General features: G+C 40.8%; 1 protein-coding gene across 3 annotated transcripts in view; it reads left to right on the forward strand.

Annotated features, from left to right (window-relative positions):
* Positions 1-24,587, forward strand: part of cemip (cell migration inducing hyaluronidase 1) — a 269,100-nt gene that overhangs the window by 127,608 nt on the left and 116,905 nt on the right. For all 3 annotated transcript variants that reach the window (XM_078258989.1, XM_078258910.1, XM_078259067.1), the window contains 6 exons: positions 11,679-11,816; positions 14,700-14,838; positions 16,002-16,238; positions 18,306-18,485; positions 24,000-24,070; positions 24,333-24,428. In XM_078258989.1, the coding sequence (XP_078115115.1) occupies positions 11,679-11,816; positions 14,700-14,838; positions 16,002-16,238; positions 18,306-18,485; positions 24,000-24,070; positions 24,333-24,428 (861 nt within the window). The remainder of the gene's footprint in view (positions 1-11,678; positions 11,817-14,699; positions 14,839-16,001; positions 16,239-18,305; positions 18,486-23,999; positions 24,071-24,332; positions 24,429-24,587) is intronic.

Consider the following 24,587-nt stretch of genomic DNA (forward strand, 5'->3'; position numbering starts at 1 on the left):
TAAGACTCATATACATCACAATACTGCACTATACTGTAGTGCAACTTGCACAAACATAGGTTTCAGTTACTTTAATAATATTTAAGTAGTTGTAAATTTTTATTCCCAACTTGTATATACATTTGTACATTCTCCACTTTGTATTTTTTATCTTCATTTTTTAAATATTGGTTCTTGTATTCTATCCTATTTATTATTTCATGTAGATTCTGTATGGGTGCTGTGTGTCTGTGTTTTGCTGCTGGAGCACCGTAATTTCCCATTTTGGGATCAATACAAATCTATCTATCTATCTATCTATCTATCTATCTATCTATCTATCTATCTATCTATCTATCTATCTATCTATCTATCTATCTAACTATCTATCTATCTAACTATCTATCTATCCACTTATTAGACATCCATGACAAGTTGGGAAAGTAAAAACAACCCATTCCATACAAAGCGTTCAAAGCAGACTAAAACCTGGGCTTTTGTCTTGCAGGGAGCATTTTTACATACATTCAACTCAAGTTTCGGAACTTTATTTAACATGGACATCTGACTTCATAACAGCATGTAAATAAGAGAAAATCACAAAAAGTATAATAATAGTTTAAGAGCATTTACAGTAAGATTTGAGCATTTGAGACATTTCGTGGTTTTTACCCTTATCTTTTATTCCAAAATGTTACCCTTAGCAGTTTGATATATACATGGCCAGTCCTTTGACAGAGAAAAAGCTGCACAGTGGTGTTTTGACATCTCCAGCCTGCAATGTGTGAGTATCTGTGATTGGAATTGCGTGACTGCCTTCAATTCCATCTTCCTCTCAACAATGAAAATCTTTTGGAAGCTTGGTTTTTGCCACTTTCTGGCCTGTTAAACTGTCTCCTAATCTTCTTATTCACTCTGATGAAACAATACATTTAAATATTTTAAGTACTTGCTGTGCTGTTAATGATTTACGTCCTTAAGGATTTAGCACCCAGATCAGCTCGTTAGAGTTGAGTATTTTGTTATGTTACAATATTGAATTACTTTTACTGGAGCCATTTTTGATGATTTCTAATATTTCTACTTTTCTTAAGTCTTTTATCGTTTGTTTCGGCTCCACTGGTGTCAGTGCACCAAACCAACAATATGAAGCTACAGTAGGCTGTTTGCTTTTGAGTGTATTGCCAGATGGTCAAATTAGAAGCTACACTGTGAGCTCTGGTGTTTTTGGACTGGTCTACCGTGAACAAAACAAGTACATGCTCACGGCAGTAAACAGCGATGGCTCAAGACAATAATACAGCTCTCTCTTTTTTTAGGCATTTTATGCTTTTTATTTTTAGATAGTGACAGAGAAAAGTAGAGAGAGACAGGAAGACCTGCAGCAAAGGCGGCTCTCTTGATGGATAAATCATTGCGATGTTACAGTCAGTTATTATCCTTTCCTCGCCTGTAATTAGAGCTGTAAAGAAACCATGTAAGTCTCTACTTCTCCTAATTTCTTTTGTGGTATAATTCTCCCTGACTCACCTGTTGATGGTTTTCTGACGGACAGGCACAGTTCTTTATGTTGTTGGATTAAGAAAAGAATTTCACGCAAAGCAAAGGAGCAGGTTCAGCATTTTTACTCACAGCTGTCAAACACTCAAGCAAGTGGCAGCCTCAGATCTCCATGGGCTGACTTCAGACGCTCACTCCAAAATGTGTGTGTGAACAGCTGCTGCTGAGCAACTTTTTAATGTATGCTGTAGAGTTTTGTTTTTGGTTTATATATATATATATATATATATATATATATATATATATATATATATATATATATATATATATATATATATATATATGACGTGAATTGTCCTAAAGTGGGACACTGCCTAATGTGGGACACTTAAGATCTAGTGTTTGGAGGTCCCCCATAAACACGTTAGCCAAAACTGTGGTGTCATGTTATCAAAATCACATGACTTATAAAATGTCCAGTCATATATGAGGGTGCAGCAATTATCAAACAGGAAGCACCTTGTGTGAAGACCAGTCAAAGACCAGTGACATAGAGTTTTGACAAACTTGATATTAAGGACTATACATTCATTTATTTATTTTTTGATTATTATTATTTGGGCATTTTAGGCCTTTATTATATAGGACAGCTGAAGATGTGAAAGGGGAGAGAGAGGGGGGAATGACATGCAGCAAAGGGCCACAGCGACAAGGACTGAGCCTTTGCACATGGGGCACAAGCTCTACCAGGTGAGCTATCCAGGCGCCCCTATAAAAATTAATTTTTAACAAAACAGTCCTGCTATTTGTTGGCCTTATGTCGTATGAAATGTTTGTCCATCAAAAAATAGTAAAACTTTGTATGTATAAACTATATATTTAATATTTTTATAAAACATTCCTAGTGTCCTACTTTAGGAAATGTGGTTTCGAAAACAATATGATTAGCCTAATGTGGGACAGTGGTAAAGTCAGTCAAAAGGGTAAAAACATTGTTATTAACAGGTTTTTATTGTTGTTATGCTATATAAGAATGCTGTTACTACAGATGTTTAAAGCCATCGGAAAGTTTTAGTCTTTGGGGGATGGCGGTTTGAAGGCTTTTTGAGGTTGTGTGCATGTGTGTGTGTGTGTGTGTGTGTGTGTGTGTGTGTGTGTGTGTGTGTGTGTGTGTGTGTGTGTGTGTGTGTAAATAAAGCCATTCCACGTTATTTTATGCATCCAATGATTGATTCAATGAAATGTATTTCAGATCACAATGGCAAAGGGGAGAAAGACAGGGAAAGATTGTTGATGCAAAGTGAGAGGATGAATTAGGGAAAGGATAAGAGAAAGAAACTGAATCAGAGGAGGCAGGACAGGATGAAAGGAGCCATAGAGGAGTATCGGCAGATCATCCCTCAGGGAAAACTGTTGGCCGGGCCAAAACGTCCCTAAATCAACTCTCCAGATCAGGATGAAAGGCAATGGCCACTTTCACCAAGATAAGTGGACACCATGTCTGATGATGTTTAATTATCTATGTTTCACCCATCCATAACCTAGAGAATTACTAACAAACTTAATTATTTTTTTACTACATGAATCAAGGTGATTTGGGCCTTTTATCATAGACTTTTCATGTGTCCCAGATTAGGGACACAAGTGTCCCACATTAGGAAGATTTTCTCAGACAACTTTTGCTAAGAGCACTAATATCATTCTGATCAAATCTGCATTTCTCTTTTGATTTGATTTGGGCACATCCTGGTTTTTTTTAAATGGTATTGGATGTGGATTTAATGTATTGGTTTCACATTGCAATATGTCACAGAATTCTGAAATGCAAAAAATTTCCCACTTTAGGACAATTTGCCTGTCTGTATGAGTAAGTCCACTTATTTCCAAATAAGAGCAGCACAGGGTAGACAAGAAGGAAAAACAAGGCGAGGCAAGCTAGTTGAGTGGCCACAAATTAACTTGAAGAAACTTGAATGTAAAGTTAAAGGTGCAGTAAGCGATGTTGCCAGAAGATTGTTGATATTTGAACTCAACTGCCAAACAAATACAACCACCACTTTACGAATCTCTGCCCCCCAGATTTATGGACGTGCATTGCCATAGCAACCCCTTCTGTTAGTGTCTCTGCTGACTAAACGATATATGGCAGAGTCGATGTTAGCCCATGTTAGGTTGTAGATTAGCAAACTGTCGCTACAGTTGGGAGCAGCCATCACAAACAGTAGCAAACGGACAAGGTTAAACTGACCTGTTGAAAACAGAAAACAGCAAACAGTGAAACAGAGAAGCTAATGTTACTCACTTAAAGGACAATTCCGGCGAAAAACGAACATAGGGGTTATTAACAGATGTGTACCCACTCTGTCACTCTCTGGGACATGTTTTCATGCTAATTTAATGAGTTTGTAGCTTGAAAGACGCTAGCGCGGACCGCTGATTAGCTTACAACACTAGTATTTGGGGCACAGGGAACGTAAAAACAAATCGCTATTTATACCACTAAAATTGCTCAAAATATCACCACACTTCAACGGTAGCATAATGAGGGTCCCTAAATGTTAACCGAAGCATTGAGAACTTTGTAAGTGTACAGACAGTTTATTGAAAAGATAAATTATAAAGACACTTGCGTTCATGTTTACATGCCGCCGCCGTCTTGGAAACCAGTCATGACTTACAGCTGGCGATGCAAACTAAAATCAAAAGCAATTTGCTCAATATATCTGAAATAATCGCACTCTGCATAACTTGTCTAGTGTTAGCTTACTCAGTGGATAACTGTCCATCTGGTCCCTCCGGTCTGGGTCACTGAAAAAGTTTCAAGTACAGCCCTGTTCATCAGAGAGGGGAAATCTTCAGACTGTACAAAACACTATGTCTCTTGGGCATCGCGACGCAACAGGTCCTACTCCTTGCAACACAGACACTCCTGTTCGGTGGCCATAGCTTCACAATGTCTGCAGGTACACCACCAGTTTCCCGAAGTACGAGGCTGTGTTGCGGCATTGACTACCGGTAGCTCTCTCTCTCTCGTAGCCCTTTCACGGACCTCCCGCAGCTCTTCGCTCAATAAACTGTCTGTACACTTACAAAGTTCTCAATGCTTCGGTTAACATGTTGGGACCCTCATTATGCTACTGTTGAAGTTTGGTGATATTTTGAGCCTTTTTAGTGGTATAAATAGCGATTTGTTTTTACATTCCCTGTGACCCGAATACTAGCGTTGTAAGCTAATCAGCGGTCCGCACTAGCGTCTTTCAAGCTCCAAACTCATTCGATTAGCATGAAAGCATGTCAGAGAGAGCGACAGAGTGGGTACACATCTGTTAATAACCCCTAGGTTCGTTTTGCGCCGGAATTGTCCTTTAACGATAAGAGCCCTCGTCAGCTTTCATTCTGTTGAAATCCCAGAGGTTTCTGCAGCGTTAAAATGCCTCACCGATGTTAACTGAAGTCTCTTAGCGCCAGGGAGTGAGGCAGTTGGACCAGGGTGTGTAGCTGGCTAACTTAGCATTGTATTAGTTAACTACCTGTAACTGTAACTATGTAATGTTACAAAGCAAATTTAATCTTGGGTTAGCCCAGCGCTGTTAACTGTGGTCAAAACAATCACACAAAAAATATCTATGAGTGTTTTGAATGTTGTAACCTTAAAACGTTACCATATGGCTTAGCCACCAAGCATGAGTATGAGCATGAGCTACTTGTCAACGTAGCACATTGTAGTAAGCTGAATCAATATTGAAATATCAACTCAATAAATAAAAATAAATTGTTGACATCCATCAACACCACACTCAAAAAAATGATAATCATTTAAAAAAATATATTGTAAAAAATTATTTTAGTCAATATCGAAATCACAATTATTTAACACGATTATTCATTGACATTTGGAAATTTGTTGCCTTCATTGAACTTAAAAACAGTGAAAACCCCTTGAACTGTGAAATTTCCCCTTAACCTGTACCCTATTTCCCTATGTTTTTGTGTCTAAGTGACTGATGGGAACAACAATCTTTGACATTGGTCCAGTGTTAAGCAAGATCGCTGCAGTCGGCAGCACCGAAACAAGCTATGTAAGTTAATAGGGCAATTGTCCAGCTGGTTTTTACCTTCACAAAAGTGCTTGTTTTGCCACTGACAGGCTCAGATTAAGTGTCTGACACCATTATGGAAAGGATCCCTTCAGAGATAGACCTTTAAAACCTCATTGAGACCTTTATATTTAAACAGAAACAGCTCTGAAGTCGCTGGCGCTAAACCCACCAGACTCTATTTAAAAAAGAAATACTTTTAGCGTGTATAGAGCCAACACATTTTCACGTTAATCGGTAAATTATGTGTTCATTTTAACCAAAACTAAAGTTGTGATGGTTGGAAAAGTGGAAAGATGAACCAAAACAGCTTGTCATAGTTTTATTTAGTTTCTGTCGATTTTGAATTATGTGTATTTTACATGGAGTCTGGTGGGTTTTTTTTCAATTTCGCAGATGTTTTTATGTTTAAAAAAAGGATCTTACTCTTTAACAGAAAGGTCGACCTCCTTAGAAATCATTTCCATAATGTTATCTGACACTTAGAATATTAATAGGAGCCTGTCAGTGGCAAAACGAGCACTTTAGTGAAGGTAAATACAAGCTGGACAATTGCCCTATTAACTTATATTGTAGCTTGTTTCGCCGCTGCCGACTGCAGACACAAAAGCATAGGAAAATAGGGTCTAGGTTGAAAAAAACGGTAGTTACCCTTTAATACTTTTCCCGTTGAACTTTTTAAATTCCCCTTCAGAGCAATAGACACAATAAGAGCTTACTTGCAGATGTAGTGTGCAAAAATAACCGTTTTACTCAATAACATTGTTTTTGTCATCGTTAGGAGCCAGAATCGAAATCGTTATCAAAATTCAATGAAATGCACAGCCCTATTTTTCATTTCCAAGATCAAGAATGAACCTTGACATTCACAGGAGTATGCAACTGGGACACAATACTAGTTTCCCCAGACTCAAACATGCTAAGATGGATAGTTTATTGATATACTTGAGAAGGGTAGGGAATAGTGTCTGAGAGTCACAGCATGGCGGCAGACAAACACCTCCACAGACACTTAGAGTCCTCCAGAGCCAAACAGCCGTCACTCACACAGCAGAAGACGGCTGATTGCACGTCACCACCTATCAATGTGTGTTAGCCCTCTGGGAAATCTACTTGACAACCAGGTCCCTGGCCAGGCAATGCCATTGGCGGATCCATTGGGTGGCAGGGAGATAAGGTTACCACCACACACACACACACACACACACACACACACACACACACACACACACACACACACACACACACACACACACACACACACACACACACACACACACACACACACACACACACACACACACACACACACACACACACTACAGAGCAATAGATTGGAACTCTATTGGGCACACTGGACAGTTACACACAGTGTCTCAGTGCTATGCTGACAATAACAGACACAAACTAAATGGGTTCATTAGTCCCTCTTACTCTTGAGTGAACAATCCAATAGCCTTGTGTGCTATTTTAAGCCCAATTAAATATTAGGGGAGCTGAGAACGTTACAGACAAGTAATGAGAGAACTCATTGACAAACTGAGCTACTAATGCTGCTGATCTTATCAATATGTGATGTGTTGTAACTTACATACAGTCATGTGAAAAAATTAGGAGACCCATGCTAAAGTTGACTAAAAAGAGGAATAAAAAAATCATCTTTTGGAAATTGATCTTAATGCCTTAATTCAAAAAATGAGGAAAAATCCAACCTTTAAGGACACCAATTGTGTTTGTGGATGAATAATGTATCGTAAATAAATAAATGTTCGTCCTTAAAATACAGGGGGCATAAGTAAGTACACCCCTATGTTAAATTCCCATAGAGGCAGGCAGCAGATTTTTATTTTTAAAGGCCAGTTATTTCATGGATCCAGGATACTGTGCATCCTGATAAAGTTCCCTTGGTCTTTGGAATTAAAATAGCCCCACATCATCACATACCCTTCACCATACCTAGAGATTGGCATGGTTTTAGTTCAGTTAGCCTAATAGCTGGTTTGATTTGCATTGAGAGATGATTTTATGGAAAGTACCCTATGCCAATCTCTAGGTATGGTGAAGGGTATGTGAAGCCTCAGGAAGAAGTATGTTTTTTCATTGCGAGGGACTGACACAAACCAGATTTTTGTACCCTGATGCCTATTTATAGTTGGTTTTCCCCTTAAAAACATGTCCAAGTGTTTTGTATTTCAGATTTTTCCTGTTACACCCTGCTACACTCTGCAGTGCCCTGCTACGTCCTGCTATGCTCTGCAACGCCCTGCTACGTACTGCTATGCTCTGCCGTGCCCTGCTACGTCCTGTAACGCCCTGCAGTGCCCTGCTATGCCATGAACTACTACATTTCTAGTCATTGTTCCATTATCTTTATTGTGACTATTATTGCCACTGTTCATCACACCCCCAACTGGCACCGTCAGACACCACCTACCAAGAGCCTGGGTCTGTCCGAGGTTTCTCCCTAAAAGGAATTTTTTCTCACAACCGAGGTTTCTTCCTAAAAGGGAGTTTTTCCTCGCTACTAAATGCTTGCTCTTGGGGGAATTACTGGAATCGTTGGGTCTTTGTAAATTATAGAGTGTGGTCTAGACCTTCTCTATCTGTAAAGTGTCTTGAGATAACGCTTGTTATGATTCGATACTATTTATAAAATTGAATTGAACTGAATTGTGAAAAAGTAATTTTTCCAGTTGTAAAAAATATCGACAAGGCGACAACAGCACGCTTTCCTTTTCTTTAAAAGTAGCTGATTGTTTTCTATAGTTTGCCCTGTGCCCAACCCATTTCCCTATTCGGGACGAGGAGATGCAGCTCCTTCTTCGACAATACATTGGTGTTTTTGTGTGATTCTGGCAAAACAATTACATACAAAGTCAATGCAAAGACGCAAATAGATGCACATTTGCGGCGGAAATGATGTGAATGCGCAAAATCCATTGGAATTCGTTCGAGAAATATTTCTTGAAATATTTCAACGCAAGTGAGAAATTCTATCAGTGTCCCAAAGGGTCAGTGTTTAGATCCTCCTGATGTTGCATTTGCATAAAGTGTATTTGTCCACTTCTATGTTGATAAGAGTATTAAATATCGCTTTAAGGTACATTTTGAACAGATAAAAGAATGTGCGTTTAATATGTGATTAATCGCGATAAAATGTTTCGATTGATCGATTGACAGCCCTAATTTTAACCGAATGAGGGATTTTAGTCTTTGGACGTCTGGATCTCAAGTTTTTAGAGAAAGAAGTTGCGCAAACAGCCCCTCCTGTATCCTGTGTCCACCAGACAGCGCCGAAGGAACTAATTGTTAACGTGAAACAGATCTATTCAGTGATTTTACTGGTTTCGATTACCTGGTCTGTTTGTTTTGGAGAGGAGGAGACCAGAAGAAGCAGACTGCAATGATGGCAATGGTGGTGAAGACAACTGCTGTGTCTTAAATCGCGCACTTCTGTACTCAGTACTCTGGAACAGGGGACTCTACTCGATCAAAACAGTTGCCATGTTTGCTTCTGGTCAGTGCATAACTAGTCTATATCCACGACCTTCCACTTCCGGGATTGCTCCGTTGCTGCCAAAGCCAAATGTCCGTCTTTGCGGCCGGATGTCTGAATTTTAAACTCCGGCCGATTTATGAGGACTATGGTTAATTGCTAGCCAGACCTTCCTCTGCAGCGCTGTGAAGGAAGGTCTAGCAATGCAAGACTAATGCATATTGCGATTTGAGACAACACTACCTTGTCGCAATTTGAGTACATAGTGTACACAGTGTACTACGTGTGAGTGACCTCACAGAAGTATCCGAATTGAGACACACCTAACAACTCCCATTATTCCACACTACTTCACGACTATTGTTTTATTTGAGAAAATGACATATTGTCCGTTTAGGTAAAAGTACCAATACCAACATATAAAATCTAATCTAAAATATCCAACATTCGAAATCCTAGTGAAATAACAGAAGTATTATCGGCAAAAATGGACTTAGAACAACAAAAATAAAAGCATTTGTTTTGCAAAAAAATCATATGTGCGTTTCCACATGTTATTATATATTTAATAATAAATTGTTAATCCATCCATCCATCCATCTTCATCGGATAAATTGTTAATACGATGCATTAATGCATAAGTTAAATTTTACTGTTGTAGCTGCAAGGTGGAGCTTCTGTAGTTGTACTGGCTTTATATACTTAAGTGGTTCTCATCCGATAAGGTTGGCCCCTATCAAATCTGGGGGGGTGTGAGTGGATTAATGGAATAGGAAAGATGAAAGAACGAACTTCTACACACATTTGTATGTTTTGATTTGATGACTGATATTTTTTGGGAACTAAAGTACAGTATCATTTTACCTCTTTGGGCCTCAAGCTGTTATTTAAATGAAACCATTTTAGAAGTTGAGAGTAGAGAGGGGAAATGTTTCTTTGGTGTAATCGTGAACAATTCAGACATCTGCAAGGTTTCTTTATATGAGGAGTCACAAGCCAAAATGTTTGGGAACCACTGGTTTAATCCTAAACAATGTATTTTATAAGATTGTCACATGTCATTTTATGTAGAATCTTAATCTCAAAAGTAACCAGTAACTATAGCTGTAAAATCTATGTTGTGTGGTAAAAAGAACATTATTTCCCACTGAAATGTAGCACATAAGTATCAAGTAGCATACAATGTAAATATTCAAGTAAAGTAATTGTACTTAAAGGAGAAATCTGGCCGATTTTTACCTAAATCTTGATCGCTAGATGTATCCGAGTACTGTCAATAGTAAAACAAAAAGACCAAAATCGGTGCTAGCAAACTGGAGTTGCTGCAACTAATGGCCAGAGCTCCCAGTTAACTAAAATGCCAGTTGTTGGGGCATGTTCCAAAGAGTGCCTTTGTGCCTCTTAAAAGACACAAAATGCAATTAAAATTTCTGTGCAACATGAACAGGGCCCTTACGTGACAACAAGATGCGTTTTCAACTCAGACATGGTCAAGAAACCGTTTAAATTCAAAGTTTGTACTGTCACCTACCTCTTTTTCCATCGGTCGCTTCACCGAAAGCCAAGCTGAGTCGATCACAGAGGTCATGCCTTCGCGACGAAAACTTGAAGTTTATTTCCCCCTCAAAAATAGGTAATTGAGCACTGTAGTGGTTATGACCATATCAGTCACCACCATGTAACTACATGGAAACGGTCCAAATGATGCCTGTGGCTTGCACAGTAATAGCGTTACTGAAGGCTAGCTCTAGTCTCGCGCTGAAGTCCCGTGGGAATTCAGTTGTTGCAGGAAACGAAGGCATGACCTCCGTGATCGACTCTTCTGGGCTTTCGGTGAAGCGACCGATGGAAAAGACTACTAACTTTGAATTTAAACGGTTTCTTCACAATGTCTGAGTTTAAAGCGCATCTTGTTGTCACGTAAGGGCCCTGTTCATGTTGCACATACATTTTAATTGCATTTGGTGTCTGTTAAGAGGCACAAAGGCACTCTTTAGAACATGCCCCCACAACTGGCATTTTAGCTAACTGGGAGCTCTGGCCATTAGCTGCAGCAACTCCAGTTTGCTAGCACCGATTTTGGTCTTTTTTTTCTCATATCAACAGTACTCTGATACATCTAGCGATAAAGATTCAGGTAAAAATCGGCCGGATTTCTCCTTTAAGTACTGTAGGCTTTTAGCAAATGTACTTAGTTACTTTCCACCACTGATTAGTTGTATGTGTCTTTAGAAGGTAATTGTTTGTGTATGATGTACATCCCCCCCGCCCCCCCCCACTCAACGCGCACTGTGATTATACACTCCCCCCCCACACCTCCCCACACGAACATGTGATCTGTGTATTATTGTGGGACTGCAATCATGACAATCATAATTATTACATGTTTGGATTTGATGTGTGTGTGTGTGTGTGTGTGTGTGTGTGTGTGTGTGTGTGTGTGTGTGTGTGTGTGTGTCGGAAAGGTGTGTAAGATGTTTGTTGGGTGACGTTATCTGTTGATCGTTGGAGCAGATGATGCAACACAATGTTCTGTGTGAACAGACAATGAAGTTTTATCTTATCTTATTTTATATGATTTTGTCTGATGATTTTTGTCTCTGCAGTGTGTCCGGATAAGGAGCCAGGACTGCAGCCATGGATGCCAGGACACAGTGAAGACCACCGCGTTACGATTGGCTACGGCAGGAAGGTCCTCCTCACAACTTCAGCTACGGTCCACTCCATTGAGATTCTTAATGGAGGTAAGCTAGACTTATCCATCTTATGTTGGTTTTTCTATAAAAGTCACAGTGAAATGGTAATTAAAGTTTCTTTATCTTATGTGATGTGACAATACAGTTTTTCTACAGTCAGGTCCATAAATATTGGGACATCGACACAATTCTAATCTTTTTGGCTCTATACACCACCACAATGGAGTTGAAATGAAACGAACAAGATGTGCTTTAACTGCAGACTTTCAGCTTTAATTTGAGGGTATTTACATCCAAATCAGGTGAACGGTGTAGGAATTACAACAGTTTGTATATGTGCCTCCCACTTTTTAAGGGACCAAAAGTAATGGGACAATTGGCTGCTCAGCTGTTCCATGGCCAGGTGTGTGTTATTCCGTCATTATCCCATTTACAAGGAGCAGATAAAAGGTCCAGAGTTCATTTCAAGTGTGCTATTTACATTTGGAATCTGTTGCTGTCAACTCTCAATATGAGATCCAAAGAGCTGTCACTATTAGTGAAGCAAGCCATCATTAGGCTGAAAAATCTAAACAAACCCATCAGAGAGATAGCAAAAACATTAGGTGTGGCCAAATCAACTGTTTGGAACATTCTTAAAAAGAAAGAACCGATGACCGAAGAATACTTTCCCTGGTGAAGAAAACACCCTTCACAACAGTTGGCCAGATCAAGAACACTCTCCAGGAGGTAGGTGTATGTGTGTCAAAGTCAACAATCAAGAGAAGACTTCACCAGAGTGAATACAGAGGGTTCACTACAAGATGTAAACCATTGGTGAGCCTCAAAAACAGGAAGGCCAGATTAGAGTTTGCCAAACAACATCTAAAAAAGCCTTCACATTTCTGGAACAACATCCTATGGACAGATGAGACAAAGATCAACTTGTACCAGAGTGATGGGAAGAGAAGAGTATGGAGAAGGAAAGGAACTGCTCATGATCCAAAGCATACCACCTCATCAGTGAAGTATGGTGGTGGTAGTGTCATGGCGTGGGCATGTATGGCTGCCAATGGAACTGGTTCTCTTGTATTTATTGATGATGTGACTGCTGACAAAAGCAGCAGGATGAATTCTGAAGTGTTTCGGGCAATATTATCTGCTCATATTCAGCCAAATGCTTCAGAACTCATTGGACGGCGCTTCACAGTGCAGATGGACAATGACCCGAAGCATACTGCGAAAGCAACCAAAGAGTTTTTTTAAGGGAAAGAAGTGGAATGTTATGCAATGGCCAAGTCAATCACCTGACCTGAATCCGATTGAGCATGCATTTCACTTGCTGAAGACAAAACTGAAGGGAAAATGCCCCAAGAACAAGCAGGAACTGAAGACAGTTGCAGTAGAGGCCTGGCAGAGCATCACCAGGGATGAAACCCAGCGTCTGGTGATGTCTATGCGTTCCAGACTTCAGGCTGTAATTGAATGCAAAGGATTTGCAACCAAGTATTAAAAAGTGAAAGTTTGATTTATGATTGTTAATCTGTCCCATTACTTTTGGTCCCTTAAAAAGTGGGAGGCACATATACAAACTGTTGTAATTCCTACACCGTTCACCTGATTTGGATGTGAATACCCTCAAATTAAAGCTGAAAGTCTGCAGTTAAAACACATCTTGTTTGTTTCATTTCAACTCCATTGTGGTGGTGTATAGAGCCAAAAAGATTAGAATTGTGTCGATGTCCCAATATTTATGGACCTGACTGTATATGTGAAACAGAATATGTTGGTGGGCTCTAGTTATGGAGGGATTTAAATCAAATCCTTTAAATGTGATTGGGTTCCTTAAATGTGGGCGTGGCTTGGGGGCACCTGGGTAGCCCACGTGGTGGAGCGTGCTCCCCATGTACAGAGGCTCAGTCCTTGCCGAGTTAGTGCAAGTCTACTGGAGAATGTAGAACAAAGCTGCTGCGGTTACTTGCAACCGCCCGCCCAGCTAAAAAGGCAAAGAAAAGAGACTGAAGATGAAAAAGCGGTGACTAAAAAGGCTGCGGATAGAGCTAGGCGGAGCCCCGAGGGCAAGGGGAGGGGTGCAGCATGGTGGTCCAAGGGTTAGCACTGTGGCCTCAAAGCAAGAAGGTACAGGGGCTTGAACCCAGGCTGTCTCGGACCTGTGTGGAGTGTATATGTTCTCCTAATGTCTGCATGGGGTTTTCTCCGGGTGCTCCGGTTTCCACCACTTAAAAAAACATGTTCCCCTCCCTCTCCCTTAACTGGAAGTCGCTTTGGATAAAAGCCATTGGCGATTTTAGACCCTTTTAAGGGGGATCACCCCTAAATTTCATCTCAGCCCCCCTAAAAATTAAATTAAAAAAAATAAAAACTTGTCTTACTAGCTTTTTAAACAATACCAACCCTGCCTTTAAGTGTTCAACGGCGCACCCAGTGAAGTCACACTCACATCAGCTGATCGCCCGTCCATCCGTGGCTCATTGATGCATCATCTGTTTGGCTAGCAGCTCATTAGAAACATTCAAACCTCATTCAAGTGAGCCAGGCTGCCTGAACATTCAGAAAACACCAGTACATTCAGGAGATGATGTGTGAAGTTACAATAGCTAAGTACTCACCACTTCACTACTGAACTGGAATCATTGCACTGCAGACCTGCTAACACAGGTGTGTGTGTGTGTGTGTGTGTGTGTGTGTGTGTGTGTGTGTGTGTGTGTGTGTGTGTGTGTGTGTGTGCGTGTGCGTACGTGCCTGCATGCGTGTGTGTGCGCGTGTGTGCTCAGGGCCTTAAATGGTAGAAAGAGCAGTGTGAGGGCAGTGGGGCGTGACAAAGCTGTCAGCAGGCTTCATCACCACCCATCCTCCCTCTCTCTCTCTCTCTCTCTCTCTCTCTCTCTCTCTCTCTCTCTCTCTCTCTCTCTCTCCCTCCCTCCCCTTTAGGGAAGCTGGTGATTGCTGACACTAACCGGGCCATACTGCTTCGAACAAAACACATTCTGATCGGGAACAAAGGGGAGATGCACATTGGAAGCCCAGACTGTCCTTATAAAGGCAACCTCACCATCTCCCTTTTTGGAAGGTATAGTTGTATGAAGTTTAGCATGAAAACACAGTGATGGGCAATTGCAGCGATGTGTTTTCAAAAAGTGGTGCTAATCAACATATTAACACAGGTTATAGTCAACTACTCAAATCAACCAATTATGTGTTATCTGATATTCTGAACCCAGGGTCCGAAATTAACACTCGCCAAGCACCAAATGTTTGTAGATTTTCTGTTTGGCAAGCAAATCTTGGAGGGCTATCTGCCACATGGCGGGTAAATGTTTGTACCAAAATAAGTCTTCATTTTGGTGAAGCTGCAGCTACGTTCTGTCTGCACATCGAAGCTTCACACACACAAACGTTCACTGACGCAAACACGCACGCACACACACACACACACACACACACACACACACACACACACACACACACACACACACAACGGAACGCCAGCCACCACGTCACTTCTGTTTACTAGTTAGCGTTTCCCTCAGGCTAGTTAATTAGCCATTATGTGGTGATCTTTGGCAGGAGTTAGCCAGCCTTCCAAAACAAAGCATTATGAAAACCAGCAGGACTTACAGCCCAAACCAGAAAGTTTTATGTTACAAACCCCCAGCAATTTAATATTTTGTCCGGTAAAAAATATGCTTTGGCCGGTGGATTTTTTCATCCATCCGCCAACTCAGCTGGTGAGTCAACAAAGTTAACTCTGGATCCTGTCGGAACCTATATTGGCCTGTCATTAAAAGTCAGTTTTGTCAATGTGGTCCTTCTCTGATATGATCAATGCAATATAGTTTGATGGATTACATATTTAATGCAAAAGAGATTCATATTAAGCTGGATGTCTATGAAATGCCAGAAATATTTACTGGCGCACCAAATGTGGATTCATCTGCCTCTGAAAATAGTCCCCAACAAATCCACTATTTCCTCCTGTATAAGTAATATTTGCTAAAAAGCTACAGTGGAAAGCTGTTTAAAAAAAAATTAAATGGTCTTTTCATGGGATGCCTTTTTGCCATTATTTGGAAAATCCTCTAAAGGATAAAAATCCCTTTTAAATATAGTGACATGTGATGTCTACATGAGGGTCAGAAACACGGACACTAAAGCATACTTTCTTGCCTCAAGTGTTATTAGCAGAAAAGACATATTATTAAAATGTTTCAAATTATCCCACACTGTTCTCAGATTGGATGACAGTGATGAGGAACACAGCTACTTTGGGAGGAAATACATTGGCGTGGGGACAGGAGGGACACTAGAGATCCACGGAAAGAAGAAGCTGTCATGGACATTCCTCAACAAGACCCTCCAGCCCGGAGAGAGCAACCAGAACAACTACCTGTTCCAGAGAAGCTGGGGAAGCCGAGGCATCATTATCCACGCCATCGACCCCAAGACTGGAGAGGTGCTGCACGATGACAGGTCAGGGTCACCTCACAGTAGAGGCTGCGTCCTGGCGGCTGAAAAATCATGAGACTCTTAATTAAAGCAGTAATGATGTGCTTTGCTGATATCCTATAATCTGTCTAAGCACAGGGTTGTAATGAAGGAGACAAATATGGGTGTCAAACTCAATTTCACAAAGGAACTGGAAAATGAGAATCACATCAGGGACCAGACATGTACAGTTTATTTGCATGATTTTATTTAATCGGAAAAAGTAAAATATTTTTGACTGTATTATTAAATGTCTCATATAAGTCAGCAAAAAAAAGAAGTTCCTCAGTTGTCATAGAATCTAGCAAAACAATGCATTCTGATTACATATTCAAAAGTAGGCTACCACACAGCCGACTCACAACAACCTGTTTCACAGCCTGAATATGAAAACTCTATGCTTCTTAGGGAATTTCTCAAAGAGTCTCAAAGTCAACAAATCTGCCAAAGTCGTCTTTGAGTGACGCGTAATTTCGGTTTGCAAACATTTTCCCGTCTTTTTGGTTTGGCGCACAACTAGGCGGGCCCAAATTTATTCTGAACCTAAATTGATTGGATCAAAATTTGCGAGGGGCCGGATTTGGCCCGCGGGCCTTGAGTTTAATACGTGTGCTCTAAAGGCTCTAACATTGTTTCAAGCAGGGATATTAAATGTAGGAATTGATATCATCCTTAATATCCGTTCTTGCTTAATTAACCATCATATTTTTTACACCAAATGCAGGGCAGATTATTTGTTATACAGATTGTATTGTGGTAATTAGATGATTGTAATTTTTCAAGCAGGAAAGCAAGGCATTGGACTGCATCCAGTCTCCTCTAATTGACTGTCATTAGACTTTGTCTTATTAAAGGTGACAGCCATAAAATGCACTTAATAAATGGTTAAAATCAGTTAATATGCAGAGAGTTATAATAATTATAAATCTATAGACAGCAAATACTGCTTTATAGTGGGATATTGTTTTACTAATGGGTGCCATCAGTTGTTCAACTTATATTTGATGATGTTGTTTTGCTCTTGCGCTCATGAAGGGTTATTTTAGATTTCATATTTCATGAAGCTACACTCTATTTATTCAATTCAATGTAATTATAGCCCAATATCACAAATCACACATTTGCCTCAGAGGACTTTACAATCATTACAGCATACAAAAGCCTCTGTCCTTTGTCCCTCGCATCTGACAAGGAAATATTCCCCAAAAAAAACCTTTAAAGGGGAAAAATGGTAGAAACATCAGGGAGACCTACTCCCTCTCATACTTGATATAGAGTTGTGTGTACAGAACAGACCAGCATAATTACAGTATAAACAATCCATATGACAAAATGATACATAGAAATTGAGAGAGGAGAGAGAGAGAGAGAGAAAGAGAGAGATGCACAGCAGCAACAACAATAACAATCCTAACAACTATAATAATAATAATAATAATAATAATAATAATAATAATAATAATAATAATAATAATAACAATGATGAATGATAAAGGCAGCAGTTGGTGTCAAGCAGGATCGTGGCTCAGGTGCAACCACAATCCAAGGAAACCTGCAAGACGAGAAAGCACAAGGACTCCGTGGAAGAAGCTAACTTAGTAACATGCATTACTGGGACATGAATGCACACAGATGGAGAGAGAGAGCTCAGTGTGTCATAGGAAGTCCCCCGGCAGTCAAACTATAGCACCATAACTAAGAGCTGGTCCAAGGCACACCTGAGCCAGCCTATACTGGCACATTTAACGGTGTATTGATAATTCTCCTTTCAGTAACACCTATACAGGATGCAAATGAATGTAAATAGAAATGAGGATTTCTGACCCACAGATCACTGGTCTTGGCAGGTACCAAATGATGAAGTTCTTAAATATGGGAATTGGGTTTTTCACTTACAACACAATATTATCATTATTTATGTTTAGGTTGATACCCTGTTTACAAGTGGCGTGGTTTTCAAAATGCATTTTCTGGCCCGTTTTTGTTTTAGAATGAAAGGAAGACACAATATTGAGTTTGTTTCAATCCCCTGTTCCTCCCTTCACTCCACAGGTTTGACACATATCGTAGTAAGGATGAGAGTCGCCGCCTTGCAAAGTATGTGGATGGAGTGGAGGCGGGGGTCATATTGGCCATGGTGGTCAATGACGAGGGCTCCAACAACTTGGAAGACTCAGCCAAAAAGAGCCTCTTCAGGCTGGGCAGCCGTCACATCAACAGTCTGGGATTTCGGTGAGCTTCTGATATATTGTTTTTGACATTAAATAACATCACCTGCAAACAAACACAAAACTAATGATCAAAAATAAAAATAAAAAAGAATTTTAGATTAATAAATATGACACAATTTGTAAGTTACAGCCTGCATAGTCTCGCATTGCCAGACCTTCCTCCACAGCGCTGCCAAGGAGGGTCTGACTAGTCCACACAGGATGGGAGAAAAACATGCTCTGGTTTATTGGCATTTCTTTAAACCAATCAAAATCGTCATGGGCGGTGCTAAGCCCCGGACAGAGCAACGGTGCCGCTGCAAAATAGCCTCAGGAAGGAACTTGTTTTGGTTGAACGTGTATGTTCAAAAGTTGCTTTAGTTGTGCAACAGAAAACTCAGATTGGACAGATAGTCTAGCTAGCTGTCTGGATTTACCCTGTAGAGATCTGAGGAGCAGTTAACCATAGTCCTCCACCGGAGTTAAAAATGCCCACACAAAGAAAGCGGAAGGTGAGGGACATCCAGAAAAATTTCCGGTGACACCTGAACAATTCCGGAAATTAAACGCATCAATGTAGAATACACCCTGCAGATCCGAACTATAAGCTAGCCTTGGGCAATCCTTTCTATTTTCATATCGACCAATCATAGTTACTCAAGTAGACAATCTGATCAGCAGTCTGACAGGCAGGCTACATTCAACACTACACTTACACTTTCATCAATGAAACTAGCTACCTGTCATGACTCCAGCTTAGCTGACGTGCAGTGGTAAGCATGTTTCCTCATTTCCGGTTGATGACAATTTGTGTTGCTGATAGCATATTGTGTCGGTAGATCAACCCAGTTGATTTTCTCATATTCTTCATTACAGCGGCAAATTATCAGCTTTACATTTAAACCTACATTCCAGCGCTCAGCTCGTTCCTTTTTTTAACAACGTTAATCCTCTCGCTAATCCCACAGTTGTTTACACGCTATTAAGTGTTAGCTACTTTGGTTTAGCAGTTATTGATGGTTTCTCCCTCTCCTGCTCTCTGTTGATTGGCATGTCAAATGTTTAGCTATTCCTCTACCTCCTTTAGAGATACTTGTACATGTACAATGATAATAACTGTAGTTTATTTGCCGTGTGGGAGGCGAGGCTCCGCACCAGGGAGACTCAAGCCCCCAGTAGTAACTGCTAACCTGATGTAGCTCCTGTTAGCCATCCTCTTTCAGCAGCTGGGAAGCCAGGGAGGCTGGATGACGAGAAGAAGCATAGCCCATCAAGTGTCAGATCTATGGAAAAGAGACAGGAAACTGGTTTGAAATTAAGGATTTAAAATTCACTCGTCACTCATGCTGATTAACTGAGCTCAGCGGGCGGATATGCCGCTCCACCAGAATCATCTGTAAATGCACAGTAGGGCATTGATAGATTATTTTTTATAACATCTTAGTTCTGTTAGTATGTTAGACTAGTTAATACCACCTTAATATCGGTGTGGGAAAATGTCGATGACATACAATCTGATCGCCGATCGGCACAAGCCTACTATCTGCTCAGTTCTTCCAATTCAAACTCATACAGTAGGTATTCAGCTGCATCTCACACAATGTCGGGAAAGAAAATGTGTGTTGTTGAAGCCTCTAGCACTTTATTGTCTGGAGCATTCTTTTTATTGATCGCTGTGAATTAATGAGACAATGTTACAATGTCGGGTGAGACCCAGGGTATAGTTGTCTGTTTCTAATTAATCCCTGCAGCTTTTGGGGACCTTTTGGTACTTTTGGATTTCCAAAACACTATCTCCTATCTACACCTGTACAATCTATTGGAATTCAATACAACAGCTCTGCCATTAATTCTACCTTTTCTGAGGTTTATACTCTTGGAAATGTGTAAATTCAGTAATATGTTTATTATAGAGGTCATAGTTAAAGGTGGTGTTGTACTGGCCTGCATTGAATATACATGAGTGGGGCAGGAAATTAGAAACACCTCTCAATATAATGCAGTCCAGTAAAAAACCATCACCTGATGAATTTACTTTAAGTCCAATATTTACTCTCCTTTTAGCTCTGGTTTGGTCACCACCAACCCCTGACAAAAATGTCTGGCTCTGTTCACCTGCCAGTCTCTAACTATGTCTGTATGCTGCATAGACTGTATAAATAATGGACGGAGCTTCCAGGTCTGAAAACTGACGCCAATGCGGAGTACCTGTATTCTTCCAGCATAGGGTGACTCCACTGGCTCCAAAAAGAAGTTGGTTTCTTTAGATGTCTATAAGAAAATAGTCTATATACACAACGTTCCACTTCCGGGATTGCTCCGGGATTTGGGCCGGATGTCCATTACCTTCATAGCCTGACAAGCCAGACCCATATCAAGATGTTGGGTCTGGGAACTAACCATTGGCAGGGCTCAATCCGAGGGGCGGGATAAACGGTTGTCTTTCAAATTCCCTCTGCACTCATTGCCAACCAGAGCAACGCTAGTTGATAGATTAAACTTTTGCCGTATCCGGTCGGCAAAACTCCGAACACATCTTCCTTTTTTAAGAATGACATCAGTACTTAACTCCAAGTCTTCCAGAGTCACGACCAAAGCCGATTCGAAAGACCGCTGTTCGCCAGCAGCAGCAGCCATCGTCTTTGTTTTCAAGTAGCAGGGAATTCATGCGGAACCGTCGGAACTCTGCCGTCCTTATGTTAAGCCTGCCCACCGACTCTATACACGATGTGATTGGCCTGACCAGAATCTGGTTTTTCCAGCTTGCAAGCCAACGGAGAGTTGCTAGACTGACCCCGGGCTAGGGTGCATCTAGATTTCTAGGCTATTACTTTCAGCTTTCTTTGTGTTGGCGTTCTAAACTCCGGTGGATTTATGAGGACTATGGTTAACTGCTCCTCAGATCTCTGCAGGGTAAATCCAGACAGCTAGCTAGACTATCTGTCCAATCTGAGTTTTCTGTTGCACGAATAAAACAACTTTTGAAAGTACGCAAAACCAGTTCCTTCTCGAGGCTATTTTGCAGAGGCACCGTTGCTCCGTACGTGTGATTGTGATTGGTTTAAAGAAATGCCAATAAATCAGAGCACCTTTTTTTCCCATCCCAGAATGCTGTGTGGACTAGCCAGACCTTACTTAATTTATTACCTCAGTAAACATTTTCATAATGAGTTTAAGGTCTCAATCGCTACTTTTAAATCTGCCTTAATAGAGCATGATGTTCATTTAGTAAATTATGGTCCTATTTATTTTAAAATAGGGTTACTTACTGTTAAGTGTACTGTAAGTCTGTGCTACCAACATTGCCATCTTGAGTTCAGCTTGCATCACGTTTTCTGCCTCTGTCTGTCCTTTCATGATGAAGGATGAAATCGCCTGTGTGCCCTTATGTGCCTCTTCTGCGCGATGGTGCCGCTGTGTTTTAATGTGCTGCGTAATGTCATTTTTCCCGCCGTGCGCTACATTAAAATCAATGCGACACATTGATTTTAATCTGTCGATATGACTAGATATAAGTAAGATGTAAGATGCATGTAAATTGTTGCGCCCAACACTGAAATTTACAGCTATATTTTGATTTCTTTGCGGGAACACCGCCTTCACCTGCCATTTTTATCTGCTCGCTTTCGGGTCTGAACTTTCCGCGAAGCTTGCGCAGAGATCAACTGCGCAACTGGGTTATAGGTTGCCAAGTTGAGGTGACAAACAGGTTGAAAATTGTATATGGTGTGTGGATTGTGTAACTAGGATGTGGTTCATACAAGATCTGGCAAATGGTCAACATTAGACCAACATATTGGCCTGAGTATTTATAAAGGAGTTTGGGCCATGCAAATTACGGGAGTTTCCCCGGAGAAATAACAAACCGGGAGATAGGGCTAAAAAACGGGAGAAACCCGAGAAAAACGGGAGTGTTGGCAGCTATGATGTAGACATAAAAATTAAGCCAGGCCTTGATACACTCACAAAGGTGGATATATGTCATTTAACATGTATAAATAATGTATATATATACATTACATGTATATATGATAGTACATAAGGACTATCGGAGAAGAAACAGTACACTGACACATTCCTCAAACAAGACCTAACTGTGCTCTTCTGTTTTTCAGAAAAAATAATGCAGAACTGTTGGATAGAAGACTTTGCATAGTAAACCCACAAGCTTGTGTGAATGTGTTTTGTTTTGCAAAGTGCTAATCAGCTACAATGTGCCAAGCCCTTGTTGTGGGCTGAGAAAAGATGCTGGTGAATCTTGGTAAGGTTGGCAATGTGGTAAGCCTCCAAGCCTGGCGGTCTTATGAAACCTAATGCTGCTGAGGAGACCGCAGGGAACACTGAGAGGGTTACATAAACAAGACGAGGACACAGCTCAAGTTAATTTTCCATTTCCCAATTTGCACTTTGCTCCATGGTTGTGGATGCTGTAGAGGATAGAGTAAGTGGATGGGAGCGATGGTGAGGCGACAGAGGGATTCCTGCCTAACGACTCTTGTCGCCTTCTCTCCACACTGTTGCCAAACAGGCCAACACTTTTTTCATCAGGCGACAGAGGCTGTGCAATTTGTGGCGCACCCAGAGACATTTTAATAAGCTGGAATTTATGAAACAGTGTAGACTGCAATACATTCTCAGTTATGTAATTTGCATATGTTTACTGCAGCACCTCAGTAAAAATGAATTGAAGGTACCTAGCAGAATTTCAGGAGCAGGGCCACACCTCAACTGTGCCTCCTCCGGCATTCCTATAAATCCCCTCCTAAGTGTGCATGCACACACACAATGTGTCGGTCCTCAGACTGTCCAACGAAAACGCAGGTCTTTTCATTAACTTTGAATGGGGGCAGTGATGAGCAGACCCAAAAGAAATCTGCGGTTGTTTTCAGCGGTTACCCAGAATTTGGAGACTTTTGGAGATTTTTTTCTGCTTGAGGTGGAGATGTGTTCATTTTTTTGAGTTGTTTAAAATCGTCGAAAAATTCTGTGGAAAATTCAGCAAAAATGTCAGCGTCTACAGAGTTCGTGTGGCCCTGGTGATGAGTGTTGTGTTTTAGCAGAGATTTACAGTGCACTGTCTACTCAACATCTTTATCTCCATCTCCCCTTCACTAGTCAGACCTGTAACACACATGCACAGCCAGCATGTCATTATCTGAGTGATGCATGCTGGGATACCTCATTTAATTACCCAGATTCCCTACTTGTGGATGTCAGCTGCTCCCTCCTTATGTTCATTATTATAAATGTAGTGTGTGTTTGTGTTTGTGTGTGTGTGTGTGCGTGTGTGTGTGTGCGTGTGTGTGTGTGTGTGCGTGTGTGTGTGTGTGTATGTTCCTCACATTTTACCTGCTGTTTCTATCTGTATGTATTCTTTTCAAAGTTCTGGATTTACTTACTCTGCCTTTCCTTCTCTGTCTTCTTCCTTCTTTTTTCTCCATTCTATGTCCTTCCTCATCTCTCCTTTCCTCTATCCAATCCAATCACCTCGTTTCTCTTCCCCCTGCTTTATCTCTCCCCTCTGTATCTGTTACAGGCATCCCTGGACCTTTATAGTGGCAAAAGGAGACGCTTCTTCTGCTGTGGAGGGTCATGCTGTCTACCAAGGTAGAAATCCATTTTTGCTACCAACCTGATCTTATGGCTACGGAAGAGGATTAGGGCCACATATGAAAAAAATTATTTGAGTTCTGAGAAAAAAGTCAGAATTCTGAGAACTTTAATCTCAAAATATAAATATATTTTTTCACATGTGGCCATTATCCTCTTCCCTATACTGTAGTTAAAACACACACGTGTTCTAAGTGATATGTGTGTGTGTGTGTGTGTGTGTGTGTGTGTGTGTGTGTGTGTGTGTGTGTGTGGTCAGGAACCAAAGCCTCCTCAGAGGCCCGGAGCTCTCGTGTTTTTCAGTCGAGTCTTGGGGACCATTTCACCGTCACCATCAGCAGCCAGTGGGTGCAAGGTAAGTCTTCTCACACACACAGAAACCAAACTCAATGTTATCTCACTTTTATATCACTTTAAATTCCTCCTGAGCTGTAATTGATCAGCTTTGGTTTGGTTTGATATCATCACCAAGTCATGTTCTCATCAATAACAAACCCAGCTGTCTGGTATGCTG

Source organism: Sander vitreus, chromosome 1, assembly GCF_031162955.1.
Source record: "Sander vitreus isolate 19-12246 chromosome 1, sanVit1, whole genome shotgun sequence".
NCBI lineage: Eukaryota > Metazoa > Chordata > Actinopteri > Perciformes > Percidae > Sander > Sander vitreus.